A 17,593-nucleotide genomic window follows, 5' to 3' on the forward strand; every position below is an offset into this window, starting at 1 on the left:
GGAAACATTCTACAGGGTTATTCAGTAGAGACAGTAATTATAATCTCAGCAGTAAGCATCATCAAAATCTTTCTTGCTTTCTTATGTCTTTTGATTTTTGGTGATGTGCTGGGGATACATGGTGTAGGTTTTACAGTGAGTGTTTCCATTATATATAATGCATAGTGGACACTGTCAGTTGTTCATAAAAACATTTCCCACCTTCTTTGGGCACACAGATAGATTACATCTCCCAGCCTTCCTTATAGTTCGGTGCGGCCACCTGACAAGATGGAATGAGAGGCCACCCACGGAATGACAGGAGGAGTGTGAGCTAATTCCATGCCCGTCTCAGAAATAGCACCCCCATGCATGCCTCCAGGTCTTCTCGCCCTTCCAGCTGCCCGAGATGGTGCAGACCACAGAAGTCTCGGAAGCCACGTGCTGAAGACGGCAGAGCCTCATCGGCGTGGGTCTCTGAATGACTGTGTGGAGGAGCACCACTGCCACTAACCTGAATATTCCCACAGGACTGTCACAGGAGAAAGAAAGAAAGAAACTTCTGTTGTGATAGGCCCCAAATTTGGGTGTGTATTTCTTACTGTGGCTTAGCCTATCCTACTATATGGACTCAGAGCAGACTGGCGATAACAGTGTAGTGGTAGGAGGGGTGGGCTTTGGAGCGAAACCTGGGTTCCAGATCCTGCTCTACCACTAACGATCTATGTGACCTCGGACAAGTTAGTCTACCCTGTGCACGTTCAATATTCTCGTGCTAAAATAGGAAAATGATGATAGTACCACACAGTAGGGTTCGGAGTGAGGATATAAGTGTTTAATCCAAAGCCTGATAGATGGTAAGTACTCAAATATTAGTTGTTGTTAATGTTATTACTTTTTAGTGTTTTTGTTGTCAAAGCAAATTTCTAGAAAATTGAGAAGTGGAAGCTACATAGCATGTTTACAGCTGTTAGGATCCACTGAGGTGAAGAGAATGGTCACAAAGCTTAAGGTGTCACATTGGTAAAACTCATTGTCTACCATGCTCCCAGGAGAATCTGACCAATATAGGTATTTTAATAATTTTCCTAAGTTTTGACTCAAGATCTGGCCATAAAGATTTGGAGCAAATAACCTAAACTGGCATTACTCATTAAAGACACGCGAATTCTTCTGAACAAGCAACAGCTACTTTTCCACAGCAACTCTGCAAACCTCATCTCACTTTGCTTTTACTAAATGCTGCTCACCTGGAACTATTCTTGTTGCTCATTAGTAATCAGTCAGTAGGGATTAACAGCGTATTCAAAATGGGCAAACACATTAGGAATGGAAAGAAGAAAAAGACCGTTTTTCTGCCCTACCTCCCACATCAGACTGCAACGAGTAGAAGAGATGAAGATGCAAAATCACCATGTTCCTACCTTCTAAGTTTTTGTTGATGTTGAGGTGGCGAGAGAGAGAGAAGCAGATAGAGGTAGATAGGGAAGAAAGGGGCATAATCATAACAACAACAACAACATAATAACGAGACATGGAAATGAATAGTCAAAGTGGGATTTGCGGGGATTATGTACAGTGATTAGATTTGCTATTTGAGGAATAACTTCTCCAGGAGCAGAAAACTACCAGGCTTGCTTCTAAATTATCATAGATCCTAAATCGTTTTAAGAAAGATCTCATTCACCCTTTCTGATAAAAGCCCTCGGAGGGAAAAAGAAATAAACACACTCAAACAAAAGTGCTTGAATGCCACGTGAAAGAAAAAGTACATTAAATTGTGCCAAGTACTACAGAGTAAGTCCTTTATGAAATCCACCCACGTAACAAGCCTTCATTAACCACAGCCCCTGCCAAGTCGTACACTCTAGCATCGAACACACTTCCCTCAGTATTCAAAAAACTTTAGTCTAGATGGACCTTATAAAAAGTGTCAGTCTAATAAATGTTATTTAAACTGGAGGGAAAAGTACTGAGTGAGGGCATGTGCAAATAAGATAATAAAGTCTATGAGAATTCACCTCTTCTCACCAGCCTTCTCCCTTGGGTCAGAACCTTTCTCCTCTTGTCAAGTGTCCTAAGCAGCTTTGACTGGTCCAGGGAATGCCCACGCAGAATCAGTCCTTTATGGCTAAGGGAAGAGTTGTGGATTCACCCACCGTCCTTTCCACACCACATAATCTGGTCTCTCCAACAGAATGAACAGGAAGCCAGGCTTCAACAGAAACCACCTCCAACCTTGACAAGGTTGTCCTTGAGGGAGGGGTGGCCCAGGACAAAAGCCAACTCGAGTTCCATTTTATCCAAGTCTTGGTCGCCTTACAAGCCTAAGAGCTAAATCTCTCGGCAGAGTAAATGGTCAAGTCACCACCCAGCTCTGGAGGCTGGTCACGGGATTTTCTTCTTTCACTCTCCACCAATTTGGAAGAAGGCTTGATTCCCAAGTGAAAGACGGTTCTCTTTCCAACTAATTTGATACCTTGGGTACTAAGAGCAGCCTCTTCTCTACGCTACGGCAATGGGCAGAATAGCTTTGAACGTGTTTCAGGTCACTAAGTGTGTGAAAAGTATCCTTCTCTCTTCCACCTACAATGACAGCGTCTACACTACCAGGCAATAAACCGAGTCCACATAGACTAATAAACACAAGAGCTGGGGGCTGGGAGATCACCATTCTAATCTTTTCTTAGCTATAGCTTTTTAATAACACTGAATGCTTTTAACAAAGCTATGCTTAGGGCCCTGGGTCTTTAATGTTTAAACATTAAAGCTGTAATATGATAGAAAAAAATGAAGTGATGTTACACTTAATATTTTCCCCATTTTTTTTTTTTTAAAGATTTTATTTTTTCCTTTTTCTCCCCAAAGCCCCCCCGGTACATAGTTGTGTATTCTTCGTTGTGGGTTCTTCTAGTTGTGGCATGTGGGACGCTGCCTCAGCGTGGTCTGATGAGCAGTGCCATGTCCGCGCCCAGGATTCGAACTAACGAAACACTGGGCCGCCTGCAGTGGAGCGCGCGAACTTAACCACTCGGCCACGGGGCCAGCCCCAATATTTTCCCCATTTTTTTCCACTAACTACAATATCCTCGACATCCCCTAAATGATTTAATTTAGCATCTCTTATAGTTCAAAGATGCCATTTTGTAGTAAGGATGTAACTTCTAATTACACAGCATTATATAACATTATGAACTATTTAAAAACTTTCCTAAAAGGTTGAAACAGGCCATGAACTATATCCGGGGCCAAATCTTATGGGGTTCTCAAAGGCCTTTTTATAGATCATTTAGAAAGATTAAAGACACCCACTCTACTCATGAGAGTCCCTGCTCAGTCAATCTAGGGTCCCATTAAACATGAAAGAGACCCTTATTTTCTACTTTCCAACTATGGATTTCTCTCTCTCCCCACAAATTATATCATTGGCTATTTCACTTCTAGCTTTTGAAACTTGCTTTCATGTTCATTATCTCATTTTATCTCTGAATGCTACTAGGAGCCATATATAGAAATGAAGATAACAGCTCCATTGTTCCTTTGAGTGAGGGCTGATGGGGAAGACCTCTTCTCTCTCTCAAATGTCAAGCGTCCAAAAGAAAATGACTAGGATGTTGGGCAAAGGAGCAGAGGATGGAGGAGGCGGGGGGGGGGGGGGGGGGGGAGACAGGGGACCCAGAGAGAAGGGTCGGGGAGGAATTAAAGGAATGAAGAGCAAGAGGAATAAGAACAACATTTTTTAGGTAAATTTTCAGAAAGCATTAGGAATTAATTTCTGGGTCCCTAAATGGCATGGGAAAGGAAAATTACCTTATACTTGGGATTATTTTAATACAGTGTCTCTATACATGGAGAAAAAAAGGCATACAACCTTCTTTGTGTGTATAAGCAACACCTGGGAAATCCTATTGCCCAAATGAGGTTAGAAGGACATCTTCTCAGAAATAAGCTACTGGGGCCAGCCCCGTGGCCGAGTGGTTAAATTTGCGTGTTCTGCTTCAGCGGCCCAGGGTTTCACCGGTCCGGATCAAGCCATGCTGAGGCGGCGTCCCACATAGAACAACCAGAAGGACCCACAACAAAAATATACAACTATGTACTGGGGGGATTTGGGGAGAAAAAGCAGGAAAAAAAAAAAAAAGAAAGAAGCTACTCTAATGGTATTTGGGACCATATTGAAGATGTCACAGCACATTGTGTTAACATCTTTGATACCAGTGTACATCAATGATCTTTCACAAAAATCTTTGCTGATAAATCCTAAAACAAAATCTAAATCTAGTCTGTGAGGACTCTGTATCATACAGAATACAGATAAAATGTACCACTTATGGGGGAAATTACTTCAACCGAGAATGACTATGGAAGGATATCAGATGAGATTTAATAAAGCAGAGCACACAAAGTCTGAAGTTGTGCTACTGTGTAAATGAAAACTAACTTACTAGTTATCTCTACAAACAATTAGACTTTTTTTTTTTTTTTTTAGAAATAATCCTTGCTTCACAAATAAAGTAGAGGAAGATGGGCACGGATGTTAGCTCAGGGCCAGGCTTCCTCAGCACAAAGAGGAGGACTGGCAGTAGTTAGCTCAGGGCTAATCTTCCTCAAAAAAAAAAAAAAAAAAGAAAAGAAAAGAAAAAATCCTTGCTAGAAAGGGCCAACTAGCTCTGCCTTTTAGGTGTGGTCAGAGCTTGTCACAGGAGGTTGTTAACCACAGAATGATAAAAACAGGTTGACATGGATCAAGGGAAACATTTTAAAGAATTGATATTTTGTATTTTCAAAGAATACCCATTACAACAGTCTTTACTGGGCAGTTGCCACAAGCTGGAAAATAATTGCTTACTCTTCATAAAGGAAAGAACTAGACAAAACAGGTCTAGCCATTCTGCAATCTTGACAGAGGGTCACACAGCACAAGTATGTGGAGAGGCTCTCACCAACTAGCCCCTGATGTGAAGAGGTTCTGAATTCTCCCAGGTGGAGAGAGGGTAAAGAACTCAAAGCATTCGGGTGACTTCTGGAACAAAGCAGCATCTGCTTCTTCCTACGTTGGTACCTCCCTCCGTGTGTGGACTCTTCTCCCCAATTACCCTCTCTCCCAACACCCTCCACCTTCCTTTCCCTGATCATGTGCCACCTCAGCTCTTCAGTGGATTCATCAGAAATAACCCAAATGCATTCAAAATAATGTTGGAATCACCTGTTTAAATTTTTTTTCCTAATTAAATTTCTGCTGCAGTGAATTGACTGACCTGATTATTTTTGTGCAAGAATTAAGGTAAAACATAGCCTATAAATGCTAGTATATTGGCATGCCTCGTTTTATTGTGCTTCGCAGACAATTGTGTTTTTTACGAGACTCTCCACCAGCAAAAAGATTACGGCTGGCTAAAGGCTCAGATGATGGTTAGTATTTTCTAGCGGTAAGGTATTTTTTAATTAAGGTACATACATTGGTTTTTTTAGATATAATGCTATTGCACACTTAACACACTATGGTATAGTGTAAACATAACTTTTATATGCACTGGGAAACCAAAATATTCGCGTGACTCACTTTATCGTGATCTTCGCTTTATTGTGGTGGTCTGCAACCGAACCCACCATATCCCCGAGGTATGCCTGGACATAAACGGTGATCACTCTCAACCATCATGGGAGGAGGCTAGTGAGGATGACAGTTTCCATTAATTGCTTATCATTCGGCAGGCACTATTGTGTAAGCTTTTCATATAATATCTAGTCTAATTGTCATAATCATAACCCAACAAGGCACATACTATTTATTAGTCCCATTTTACAGTTGATGAAACATAGGCACAAATTTATAGTCTACTATAGAGGTCAGCCAACTATGGCCCTTGGGTCAAACCTTACCCCATTTTACTTGAACTTCTACGCCCATTCATTGACATAGTGTCAATGGCTGTTTTTTTTTTTTTTTCTTCTAGGAGGAGGATTAGCTCTGCACTAACTGCTGCCAATCCTCCTCTTTTTGCTGGGGAAGCCTGACCATGAGCTAACATTCGTGCCCATTTTCCTCTACTTTATATGTGGGACGCCTACCACAGCATGGCTTGTCAGACGGTGCCATGTCCACACCCGGGATCCGAACCAGCGAGCTCCGGGCTGCCAAAGTGGAACATGCGCACTTAACTGCTGCGCCACTGGGCCGGCCCCTGTCTACAGCTGGTTTTGAGTTACCACAACAGAGCTGAGCAATTGTGACTGAGATCTCAGGGCCCAGAGAGCATAAAATGGTTACTCTCTAGCCTTTTATAGAAAAAGTCCACCAACCCCTACTGTAAAACATGGTTAATTCCTGGGGAGAGAAAAAAAAGGCAAGAGCGTTCGCATAGCCTGAAATAGAACTTCCACCGAAATTTTCTTAAACAAAAAATATTCTGTCTTGATCTGTTTTCTTTCATTCATCTTTTACCTTATTTCTTCCTACCCAAGGTTTATCAACCAGCCTCAGAAAAAACAAGAGTGATCATGGGATCCCAGTTCAGTAACTAAAGGTTACTGGCGAGTTTTGAAGTTTCCAAGGGAAAAAAAAAAAAAAAAAGGATAGACCAAAGACAGCTTTGACAACCATTAATTTCCTGAGGTTGCAAAATTTTTGGCGGTTTCACAGGTATTTCTTCTCAAGTACAAATGACATCACTGTTGAAATTAAAAAACCAGTTGGCCGGGTTTACTCTACATTTGGTCTCACATATTGTTTCGGTTGAGCATCAATTGATTTTTCTATTTTTACTGGGAACTTATGTCATAACTATTTTTAGGAGACAGTGTCTGGTTCCATCATTTGTGGAACTCAACACAATTGTGCCTTAGAATATTTTTTCTAAAGCTATAAGAATGTATGTATTTGGTGGAGAACATGCTCATTAGCAAATATTCTGCTATACTCTGAAATATATTTTAGATTAAGAGTCTGAAACAGGAAGTTGGCACTAACCAATGAAAAAATTTGGTGTATTACAGGTAAGTGTAGCTTCATAATATATCAATTTGCTTTTGAAATATTAATATTTTTAACATTAACTGAGAATGAGTTAACAGCTGAGTTGCTCTGGTAATTCTTTATCTGTAAAAACATCTATAAATCAAGGTCAAATCAATAATCGGATTTCCAGAGTATGCGATCTGGCACATAAGCCGAGCTCAATTTGCATGGAGTCAAATAATTTATGAAAACTTGTTTACTATAAAAGTGAACAGGAAGTAAATGCCCCAAACCAGATAAAGCCCATAGTTTTTCTCTACCCTTCGCCACCTTCCCCAAAACACCAAGACAGAGAACAGCATCAAACAGCGGTTCCCAGCCTTGTCTGCACAGTAGAATCACCCGGAGATCTCCCACAACCCCACCACCCAGCCACCCCACAGGCCCACGAGATCGCAGTCTCTGGAGGTGGGACACAGCTGTGAGTCGTTTTAGAAGCTCCCAGACACCAGAAGACAATTGTGATGACAGTGAAGACACACCTGACACCTGCAAGTCAGGAGCCTTGAGGTCCAGCTCCATCATCTGCGAGAACCCCAAGATCTTCAGCGCAGGATTTATTAACACAACATACTGGTGTCCACATTGGTATCATCATTCTTGCCTCTAACACGTAATTCACTAATGCAAATATTAAGAGGATTTTAACGCAGTGAGTACGCCCCTAGGGTTTGCCTTACGTTATGATCTGTTTAAACATTCACAATGCATTCCTGACACCTGGCTTTGCTCTGTATTTTGCAGGCCTATCTATCCTGCACGGCAAACTTAAAACAAAAAAAGTGGGCCTTACCTCTACGATGCTTTTTAAATCTTGCACGTAAGTCCTTTCAGTCTCCAGAATTTCCTGAACAACTCGATCCACGTAGAGGAGCTTGGGGCTGGTGGCCGACTCTGCACCCGTTCTCGTGGCCCCGCTGGGCTCCCCTCTCCGCTGGGCCCGGGGCTGCCTTTCACTGCCCTGGTGCAGGTTCTGAGGCGCGGCTGGGCCATCTGTTGGCAGCTCGCTGCTGGAGAACGGCCTGGCTGGAATCAGCTCCAGCTTTATGGCCCCCGCTTCCTTATCCTGGGGAAATAAGCCCAAGTGGCTGTTGGAAACTAGGGTCATTCTGCTGCCGAAGGAACCATGGCTGTCCCGGGAAGAGGCCGAGGACGACGTGGAGCCGAAGCTGACGGGCCGGTCGCTGTCAGAGAGCTCCATGGCCTTCAGGTCTTGGGAGCTGGAAGGGCTGGCTGTGGTCCTGGGGTCTGGAACTTCTGTTACAGCTGCTGGCGCTTCAAGATGCAACTGGTGCGCATCTACATCCATGGAAAACAAGCAAAAGGACAAGATGAGAAAAATAAGCAAGTATTTAAAAATTCTATTTAAGCAGAAGGTTTAAAGGAGGTTAAAACCCAACCCCAATGTCTAAGTTAAACCAGAAAGGTAGCGAGTTACTTGTAGAAGGAAACACAAAGGTCCCCATGGGAGGGTGGGCTGTGAAGCCAGAGTTTCTAAAGCATCACCTGGGAGCTTGTTAGAAATGCAGAGTCTCAGGCATGGCCCCGGACCAACTGAACTTGTCTGCATTTTAACAAGATGTCCACGCCACCTGCATGCACATGAAGGTTTCAAAAGCACTGCATCCATTGCCTCAAAGTGTGACCACCTGGAATGACTACTGGCTGCAGATTAATCTTGATTTACTAGATTAAAGGCTCAGCGGTCAGGGCACAAGGAATCTATAGGTTTAACAAGCACCACAAGTGATTCCTATGTGCTTAAAACTCATCCTCTGTGAGTCTTACGGATTTTCCAGAAACACCGTTCTACATTTTAAGTATTCCACTATAATTCCACTCAATTTTAGCCACCCTCCTGAAACCACCACTACTTGATTTAATGGACATTGACCATTTTACTTTTTACTTGCATACAGCATTAAAGAAAAGTGTCGCACAGACAACAATTTTCTAATACTGGGCAAGAAAAACCAAAATATTAAGAACCACACCCCCTTTAAAACTTCCCCTCTCACCACCATATTTCTCTGTCTCTCCCTGAAAGCCGACGTTCCACTTGTGATAGATGTGGAGTTACACTGTTACAGAGAATAACTGATTATCTACAACCCTCCACATGTAAAGTTAGATAACACGACAGGTAAATACACAATTAAATAATAAAAAGAGGAACCGCTTTTAAAGAAATGGGGCTGTTGGTGTCTAGGAAAGGGCAGAGAAAGAAAGTATCTGTAAAGTCAAAAGGTCACATATCTGTAGCACTTAAACCCTGGGTTCAAAAGGGCCCTACGTGAAATTTGAATTTTCAGCAGTTATTTTCGTGAAACACGCAAAGTTCCAATCTTCTTTATTTGTAAGGCGGGATCACCATTTCTCCCCCTAGTAATGAGATCCCAGGTTTATAGAGATAAAATGCCTCACAACAGAGTGTGATCAATGAAGAAATTTGCCTCATTTTGGCAGGTTACCTTACCACCAAAACCCATGTTTACGGGTTTTGTTAGAAAAACAGAGGAGTAAAACTTATGTTTGGAAGGTTATAATAAGACAAACACAATAACAAGAATATAGATTAATGATCATTTTTCAAAAGGAATATGAACATTTGACGCTGTAATAAAGATCATCACACAACTGGTACCAATATTTCTAAAATATAAAGAATCCATCAAATCAACATCCTGACTTTTTCTAGATAGTTTATATTCATGGCAAACAGTGCAAACTTATAATGCAAATATTAAAATTATGAATATAAAATAAAGACACTCAAGTCAACAAGAAGGAATGGTAAGTTGTAGGAAATGAGTAATTTATCAGCATAACCACCACCACATGGTATAAGTTTGCTGCACATTTTTAAAGCTTTTGCAATATTCTTTCTGCTTGCTCTATAACAACTTTATGGCCCATAAAACATGGATTGGTTATAGCAGTTAAAATGCACTTGCCCTAAAAGGCCTGATCCAACTTGAATGTGGCAAAAATCCAAGAAGCAGGCGGGCGTTTAGGTATGCTTGTAGCCAAGGATGCTTGCCACGTTCAGAACTGGCATTAAGAAAGTCCCGGGCAGTTCAGAGTAACAGCAGGCACAACGAGGTTTTCTTCCCATTGGCATCCACCATAACTATAACCATGAGGTTGATCTCACTTTCAGAACTGCGAACTAACTTGGAAAATATATGAGGATTCTCTGAGGTTCCAAGGGTCCAATGAGGTTATGAGTTAGGGCCAAACATAAGTTGGATATACTCTATATGAAAGTCGAAGCATCTGGAAAAGTCTAGATCAACTCCCCCCCCCCACCCTCCCCCCCCCCCCGCCCAGATCTGGATACACTGGTCTCCAGGACAAGCGCTGATTTTCTGACTAGACAAGAATCGATCTTCTCTCTAGTCTAGAGAACTATATTTAACAGTTATATAACTCTTGGCAAATACTCATTATCAGGACTGGTGAAAAATGAACACAACAGAGAGACTCATTTCTTTGCTTACTTTTACTCCAAGTTAGCCAGCCGGTACTGGGACAGAGGGATTAACGAGGAACAAAAAATTGCCCAATGTTTTAGAGGAGTCCATGTTGTGCTGCCAGGAATGATAGTGCCTTTTATATTTTCAAAGGTAGAGAAAAGTGGTGTGTGAAACCCAGATCAACAGGGGACCCCCTCATGGGTGAATCTTAAATAGCAACATGAACTGGGCCCTGTTTCAAAGAAGGCTTCATATGTTCCCATACAGGCCATGCATTAGGCCACCGGACACACCTTTTCCTCAGACTGCCTACCAGGCACTATATTATAAAATAGAATATTTGAGATCTTTGCTTTCTCTAGTGTTTAAGCGTGGTTAATTAAATACCTTCCCAAATTACCAATGACTGAAGTGAAACATTTAAAGCTAGGTCATATGATGGCATATAATATGAGACTGCATTTGCTAATGGATAACATTTTTTATGTTGATTCATTGCTTAGAAGAAAATTATAGTTTTCTCACATAAGGAAACATACCTCATAAAAACTGTCTAGTCTTGTTCTCACCTCCCTCAAAATAACTTGAGATTTCCACCCTGTCTGGCCTACTCTTCCTAAAACACTCACCAATGATTAATATTTCCCTCCACAGCTGTACTGTTCAACACCGTAGCCAGTAGCCACGTGACTATCGAGCACTTGAAATGCAACTAGACCCAAGTGAGATGTGCTGTAAGTGTAAAATACACACCAGATGTCAAAGACTTAGTATGAAACAAAAAAGTATAAAATACCTCATTAATAATTTTTATATTAATTACACGTTGAAATAATATTTTGGAACAGTGGGTTAAATAAAATATCTTAAAACTATTTTCACCAGTTTCATCTTACTTTTTTAAATGTGGCTACCAGAAAATTACATATTATATATGTGGCTTGCATTATATTTTAGTTGGTCAATGCTGATCTAGAAGTCTTCCAGACAATTCGTCTGTAAGATTTGAATTGACTTCCTTATCAAGCTTTGTTCAAATAGTAGTGAGTGGAGAGGTGTATACAACTTGAAGTTTGACCTTTTCTTAGCCCATTCATTAATACACAATATTGTTAGGAGTTAGCAAAAATAGAGATGGTAGACAATCACTGTGTCCTAGATATTGGGGTAGCTGATTTCTGGTGATAAACTGAAATACCCAGATAGAAGGCTTTAGAGCCAGAAAGCTTTATCCTCTGTCTAGAGTGCAAGATGTTGGCAGGTTGCGTTAACATTTGGGTAATTTGCTATTTTGCTTTCCTTTCCTTCTCATAACTTCTCTTTCTAACTAAATTCCAAACGTAGGGCTAATAATACAGCAACTTGTGAGAACTTGCCAGATATTGCTAATGGCCCATGTCAGTGGGTCTTTTGACCACAAATACCCTAAAATAAGCCGGTTCTGCGAACCTTGAGGCTCTTGGTCCATGTGGCCCGTGGGAAAGCTGGAGGAGGTGGGGGTGGATGCGCATGCAGAGGGGCCTTGGTGTCCTAATGACTCTTAGAAGTACTGTTCGCCCACAAGCTATCAAAATAAAATATTCCTTCTTGTGCCATCCTTAACAAAAAGAAAAAATGCTACACGGCCCCAGTGGAGAGGCGCTTTTGCACATTTTCCTTCATGCCAGGTCCCTCTCTAAGTTTTGCTAGGTGGAAGCGCTCTAACTCCGTGCTCTAATTTGGTGGCTCTACAAACTTCCAACTGCTCTCCTTCGGAATGTCGCTGCCAGACTCAGAAGCAGCACTTCTTAGCTCTAACTTGTCTCTCAGACTGCTTTGGGGGTGAGGTAGACCTTTCCTTGGCAAGTAAAGCACAGACTTGCTGTGACCATGTTTACAAGTGGGACGGGGGCTGACGGTCCACAGCAACCACTCTGCCCAACCCCCGAGGAGCACTCAGAAGGCGAGCCAGAGCTCAGTGCACAGCAGGGGCTGAGGAGTGACCAGGATTCCCAAATTCGGCTCATTGCTATTCTAGACTTCGAACACCTAACCTGAGTTCCTTCGCAAGACTATCACGGAAATCATGAGAATGTGTTGTGCTCAAGACCAAGGATATCTAAAATTACGTAGTTCCTTATGACATACACTGCCTGTGAATGACTCAGAAAGGGGAAGCAACAGGGAGACTAAGGTGTAAGCAAGAAGTTATTCTATCAGCCAGCAAAGCTCACTTAATAAAGAGCCAGTCGTTGGTAGAGCCTCAAAAGTCGGAAACAACTGACTTCGTGATTCAAAAACACCCCAAACTTTTAAGGGTTAAAGTTATGAGAAGTACACATTCATCCATTTCAAAGACAACACCAGGTACTTGGGGAGAATCCTCGTCCCCTATCCACCTCTGGGATAGTGGATAGCTTAATAGACACAAGCCACTACATTGCGACATGAATTTTCACCTCTCAGTTTTCTAAAATACTAATGTGATCCTTGTGTTAATGGCAGAGCCAAGACTACAATCCCACGTGTTCTTTCGTGTTCAGAGCATTCAATCTGAGAATACGATTTTCCTACTTATTTGCAGCTGTTTGGTAACGAAGAAGTAAAAAATCTTGTTACCATGTTCATTTCTTAGTTTTGACCAATGCACTATGGTTGGGCAAGATGTTAACACTGGGGGAAGCTGGATGAAGGGCGTATGGTAACTCTGGACTATCTTGGCAACTTTTCTGTAAACTTAAAAGTTTTCCAAAATAAATAGTTGAAAAAAAAATCTTGTTCCCATTGAAGAGTCAGTAAAGCAAGTATTTGAACAAGATCTAGGCTGGGAAGAGACGTCTTGCAAAAACGCTCTTGTTCAAGTAAGAGGTGAGGGGTTGAATGGAGAACAAAGATTCCTGCAAGCTATGAAGTCTGGTACTGAATATTCAGATAATTTTACTAATTGATTCCTGTGCTAATCAGCGGAAACTAAGAGGTACAATGGCTACCGCAGTTGAGTAGGGGTTAAGTCAGATCATTCAGGCAGCTAATGTAGTAGATAAATTGCCTTACCTAAGTGGTGACTCCAGAATTTCTACCTTTGAGGGCACAGGCATGCCAGTTTGGCTAAAAAGGAGCCTAAGGGAATTCCCTTAAGGCTTTTTATGCAAATGCAGCTGTTTGTACTTTTACCGTCTGCTATTTTGTGGTGAGTTAGTGTGGAAGATAAAGGAGATGATAGACAGGGGTAAAAGATACACTAGGGGTTGTGTTATCACTTTGAGAGCCCACTGTTGGTTGTCCACCAAAATCCACTCCCCCTTCTTCTTGAGTGAAGTTTCAGCTGAGCGCACTCCCCAGCCGCCCTACCATTCGACACAGCCATGTGGTCAAGTTCTCGCCAATGGAAATGATACGTGCCCCTTTGGGGGTTCATTCCTCAAGCGTTAGACATCATTCCTCCACATTCTTGCCCGTTTCCAAGTGGGCCCCAGATGCGGCAGGAACTTTGCCTGAACCACAAACCTGACACCCATGCCCTAGAGTATGGCAGAGCATAAAGACAGAAGGAACTTTGCAATAATTGGGGCTAGACATGCCCTGAGCCACCACATGAAAAAGTCTGGTTATCCTGAAGCTGATGCGCTGGAGAAACCATGTGGGGAAACCACACGGATATGCAGAGAGATGCTCCAGGAACCCCAGCTGCCTGGCCCCCGCTGTTTGAGTGTTTCCAGCCAAGACACCAGACGCGTGAATGAGACGCCTCTGTGATGACCCCAGCACTGTCAGGTCAGCCTGTAACTTCATGAGTCCCTGAGCAGAACCAGCTAGCAGAGCCTGTCCCAAACTCCTGCCTCACAGAAACTTTGAGAGATTATAAAAGATCGTTGTTGTTCAAAACTACTAGGTTTTGGAGTGATTTGTTAGGTAGCAAGAGATAGCCTGAACAGTCTCCATTAGAACAGGTCAGCCTTACCATAACATGCCACTGCTTTAACTCTATATCAAAATTACCCTTGGGACCGGCCCATTGGCCAAGTGGTTAAGTTCGCGCTCTCTACTTCGTTGGCTGGGGGTTCACGGGTTTGGATCCCGGGCACCGCCCTAGCACCACTCATCAAGCCATGCTGTGGCAGGCGTTCCAAGTACAAAATAAAGGAAGATGGGCATGGATGTGAGCTCAGGGCCAGTCTTCCTCAGCAAAAAGAGGAGGATTGGCAGTGGATGTTAGCTCAGGGCTAATCTTTCTCAAAAAAAACCCCCACAAAACTATCCTAAAAAACAAACCGAACCAAGCCTCCAAGTTCATTCGCATGTGTCATTGCTTTTAAAAATTTTATAGAAGGAAAAAAATAAACAGAGAGGTTAGGTAACATCGGGCTCAAAGTCGAATTGTGAATCAGAGACTATGGTTTCTGATTTCTAGTCCCTTCTTCTTTGGACGTGGATATAGACGCATAAAATAGTAGGGCAGCAAAGGAGCTTAGAGATCAGGAAATGGAGCATTAAACATAAGCTACTTGTGTAAAACCCATGGTGCCAATGTGCCAAAAGGGCTTCCATAGCGTGTGTGTGTGTGTAAAGGAATGGATACATGCCCAACCATGTGTACTGAAAGAGCTCAGGGGACCAGGCAGAAATGAAGCGATGACATAACACTCCCTCCTTTGGTGGGAGGATTTGCATTTCTGCCCTGGCCCTGCCCTGTCGAGGTCTGGATTGCAATCTTTGGGTCTCCGGCTTCCTTGTGTGTAAGTGAGGCCGCTAGACTAAATGACTTCCCCAGGCCCCATCTAACCTTCAGGAGGTGACTCCAACCCTGAAACAGACAGCAAGTCACTGGATGTCACAAGTGCCGTGCCCAACTCCTGGCTGGGATCACAGCATGAGCAGTAACCACAAAATAGCAATTTTCTTCTACTAATGCCAGGTCTTGGATGATGAAAAATATATTACTGACTTTGCCAAAGGCTAGACAACACTATTTTTAATTTAGATTAAAAAATAATCTATGCTCCAGCTTCCCTTGGAACAGCATTTTCCTGTGAGTGTTGAAATCAGTCTAAAGAGTAACTAAACAATGGCGGTTCTATATACAGACTCCATCCGTATTGAACACACGCAGTTGCAACAACATCTCTGTGCAGCTGAGAGGGAGGCATTAGGCTCAATAACATTTTCTTAGAGAAAAAGGAGGAGGAAGAGAATGCAAAGTGTCTAACAATAGAGTCCAGAGTAAACAAATCCATCTAGAAGGTACAGCATCAAATTATTAAATGTCATGTTCTTTCAAATCCCTAAGGGTGTAGAAAATGGTCATAATATACAGTTGAGCAAAATGGGTGCTTTACAAAACATAGGTACAAGGCGATCCCAATTTTGAGTTTAAAATGCCACTTATTTATGATCCACATTAGAAAAAGACTGAAAGGATATCTAATAAAATATTAACATTGGTTTTACCCAGTAGGAGAATGGATGATTTTTTTCCTGTGGTATTTATCTGGAAATATCACTTTTCTTCAACAAGTGTATTACTTTAATAATCTGTAAAGGTTATATAAGGAAGTTAAAATCACGACCTCAGTTTGTATCAAATATTTAAAATTAAAATAATTGATTATTATGTTCAGTATATGATGAATGAAAAGAAATGCCAAATAGATACATTTTCTTTCAAAATATTAGTATCACTAAATTAGAATAATTAATAAAACAAAATAAAATCAGATTTCAATGGGCAACAGCAGTGAACATAATCCATGCCTCCTCCCGCATCATTCCTTTGAACAAAAGTATTTTTTACCAATAAACACTCAAAATGGAACCTGCATCTCCTAAGCCAACTTTGGTTACCACCAGACTCAGACAAAATTTCGTCAGTAGAGTTGCTAAGCATAAACTTTGCAAACACTTATTCTGGTCCCCGGCTTAGCCCACAGGAACCTCATAAAGAAAGCACATTAAAACGCTGAGCAAACTTGGGATTTTCATTTTCTCCCCAGAGTCTCAGACATCAGTTCTCTAGATCTTTCAGGCTAACTTTAAGGAAAGATAAACACCAAACCAAACAAGGCAAAAACAATCTAAGACAGACTGCCGTTCAGATGGAGGAAACAATCGCCTTCTAGACGAATTCCATTGTTGGAGAACTCTTTCTACATCGCATTTACAACAGAACAGTTGTAACATATCCACGCCAGCTGCTGTCCTTGCACAGTGTTGTGAACACAATCCCTGGCGACAGCTTCCCAGCGCTGTGGCCGGTCTCCGGCTGCTCCAAGAGAGAAGGAGCGAGTTTGCCCAGGCATGGTTCTTCAGCCACATTCACGTTAGCACCTACCTGTCCTCTCCCCAGGGTAAGCCACATCGTCTGCCTGCCTTCAGCTGATGCAGTGACCTCACTGGGAGCTCAGTCAGGTAAAACAAGAAGGCTTCACTAGTCTGTGCAGCTCCTTCCGTAGAAATATGGCATGAGTCAGCTTCTATCTCTCAAAACCCAACACACAAAGGCTTTACAAAAACCTGATTTGCAACTTTCTCACTGCCTCTTCCCCCCAGTGTGCAGACCACAGACTTCAGCATCACTAAGAGCCTTAAATGAAACATGACATCATTCAATTGAGAAACAGGACAATAGACACCACTGTGGGGAGCTTGAAAATGCACACTTCGCTGAGCAACACCCCGCGACTGCCATTCTTTTGTAAACATCAAATACAACCCACACTCTCCTAAAGCAGCCGGGGCTCTACCTTCCTTGGCTCCAGCCACTGTTCTCATTAAACTCCACAAAAGTAGCAAGATCTTCGGAGCTCTGATATTTTCAAGTTGACTTCCCGAATTATAAGTTTGTTTCAAAGTAAATGGACACATCTTTAACACACTTTGTTTTGTTTTGTTTTGTTTTTTTGCTGAGGAAGATTAGCCCTGAGCTAACATCTGTTGCTAATCTTCCTCTTTTTTTGCTGATGGAAGATTAGCCCTGAGCTAACATCTGTCCAATCTTTCTCTACTTTATATGTGGGTCGCCACTACAGCATGGCTGACAAGTGGTATAGGTCCACACCAGGGATCCGAACCCACGAACCTGGGCCGCGGAAGCAGAGCATGCCAAACTGAATCACTGGGACACTGGGCTGGCCCCAGCGTAAGT

General features: G+C 42.2%; 1 protein-coding gene across 5 annotated transcripts in view; it reads right to left on the reverse strand.

Annotated features, from left to right (window-relative positions):
- The window catches only part of PLEKHG1 (pleckstrin homology and RhoGEF domain containing G1), a 223,515-nt gene that overhangs the window by 82,015 nt on the left and 123,907 nt on the right, over nucleotides 1–17,593 (reverse strand). For 4 of the 5 annotated variants that reach the window (XM_044760907.2, XM_044760909.2, XM_070490870.1 and 1 more), the window contains one exon: nucleotides 7,791–8,296. In XM_044760907.2, the coding sequence (XP_044616842.2) occupies nucleotides 7,791–8,198 (408 nt within the window). In that variant the 5' untranslated portion in view covers nucleotides 8,199–8,296. Of the gene's footprint in view, nucleotides 1–7,790; nucleotides 8,297–16,780; nucleotides 16,932–17,593 lie in introns of those variants that run through there. The other variant, XM_014850617.3, reaches the window with a different exon arrangement.

The sequence above is a fragment of the Equus asinus genome, chromosome 1 (assembly GCF_041296235.1).
Source record: "Equus asinus isolate D_3611 breed Donkey chromosome 1, EquAss-T2T_v2, whole genome shotgun sequence".
In the NCBI taxonomy this organism is placed as follows: Eukaryota; Metazoa; Chordata; class Mammalia; order Perissodactyla; family Equidae; genus Equus; species Equus asinus.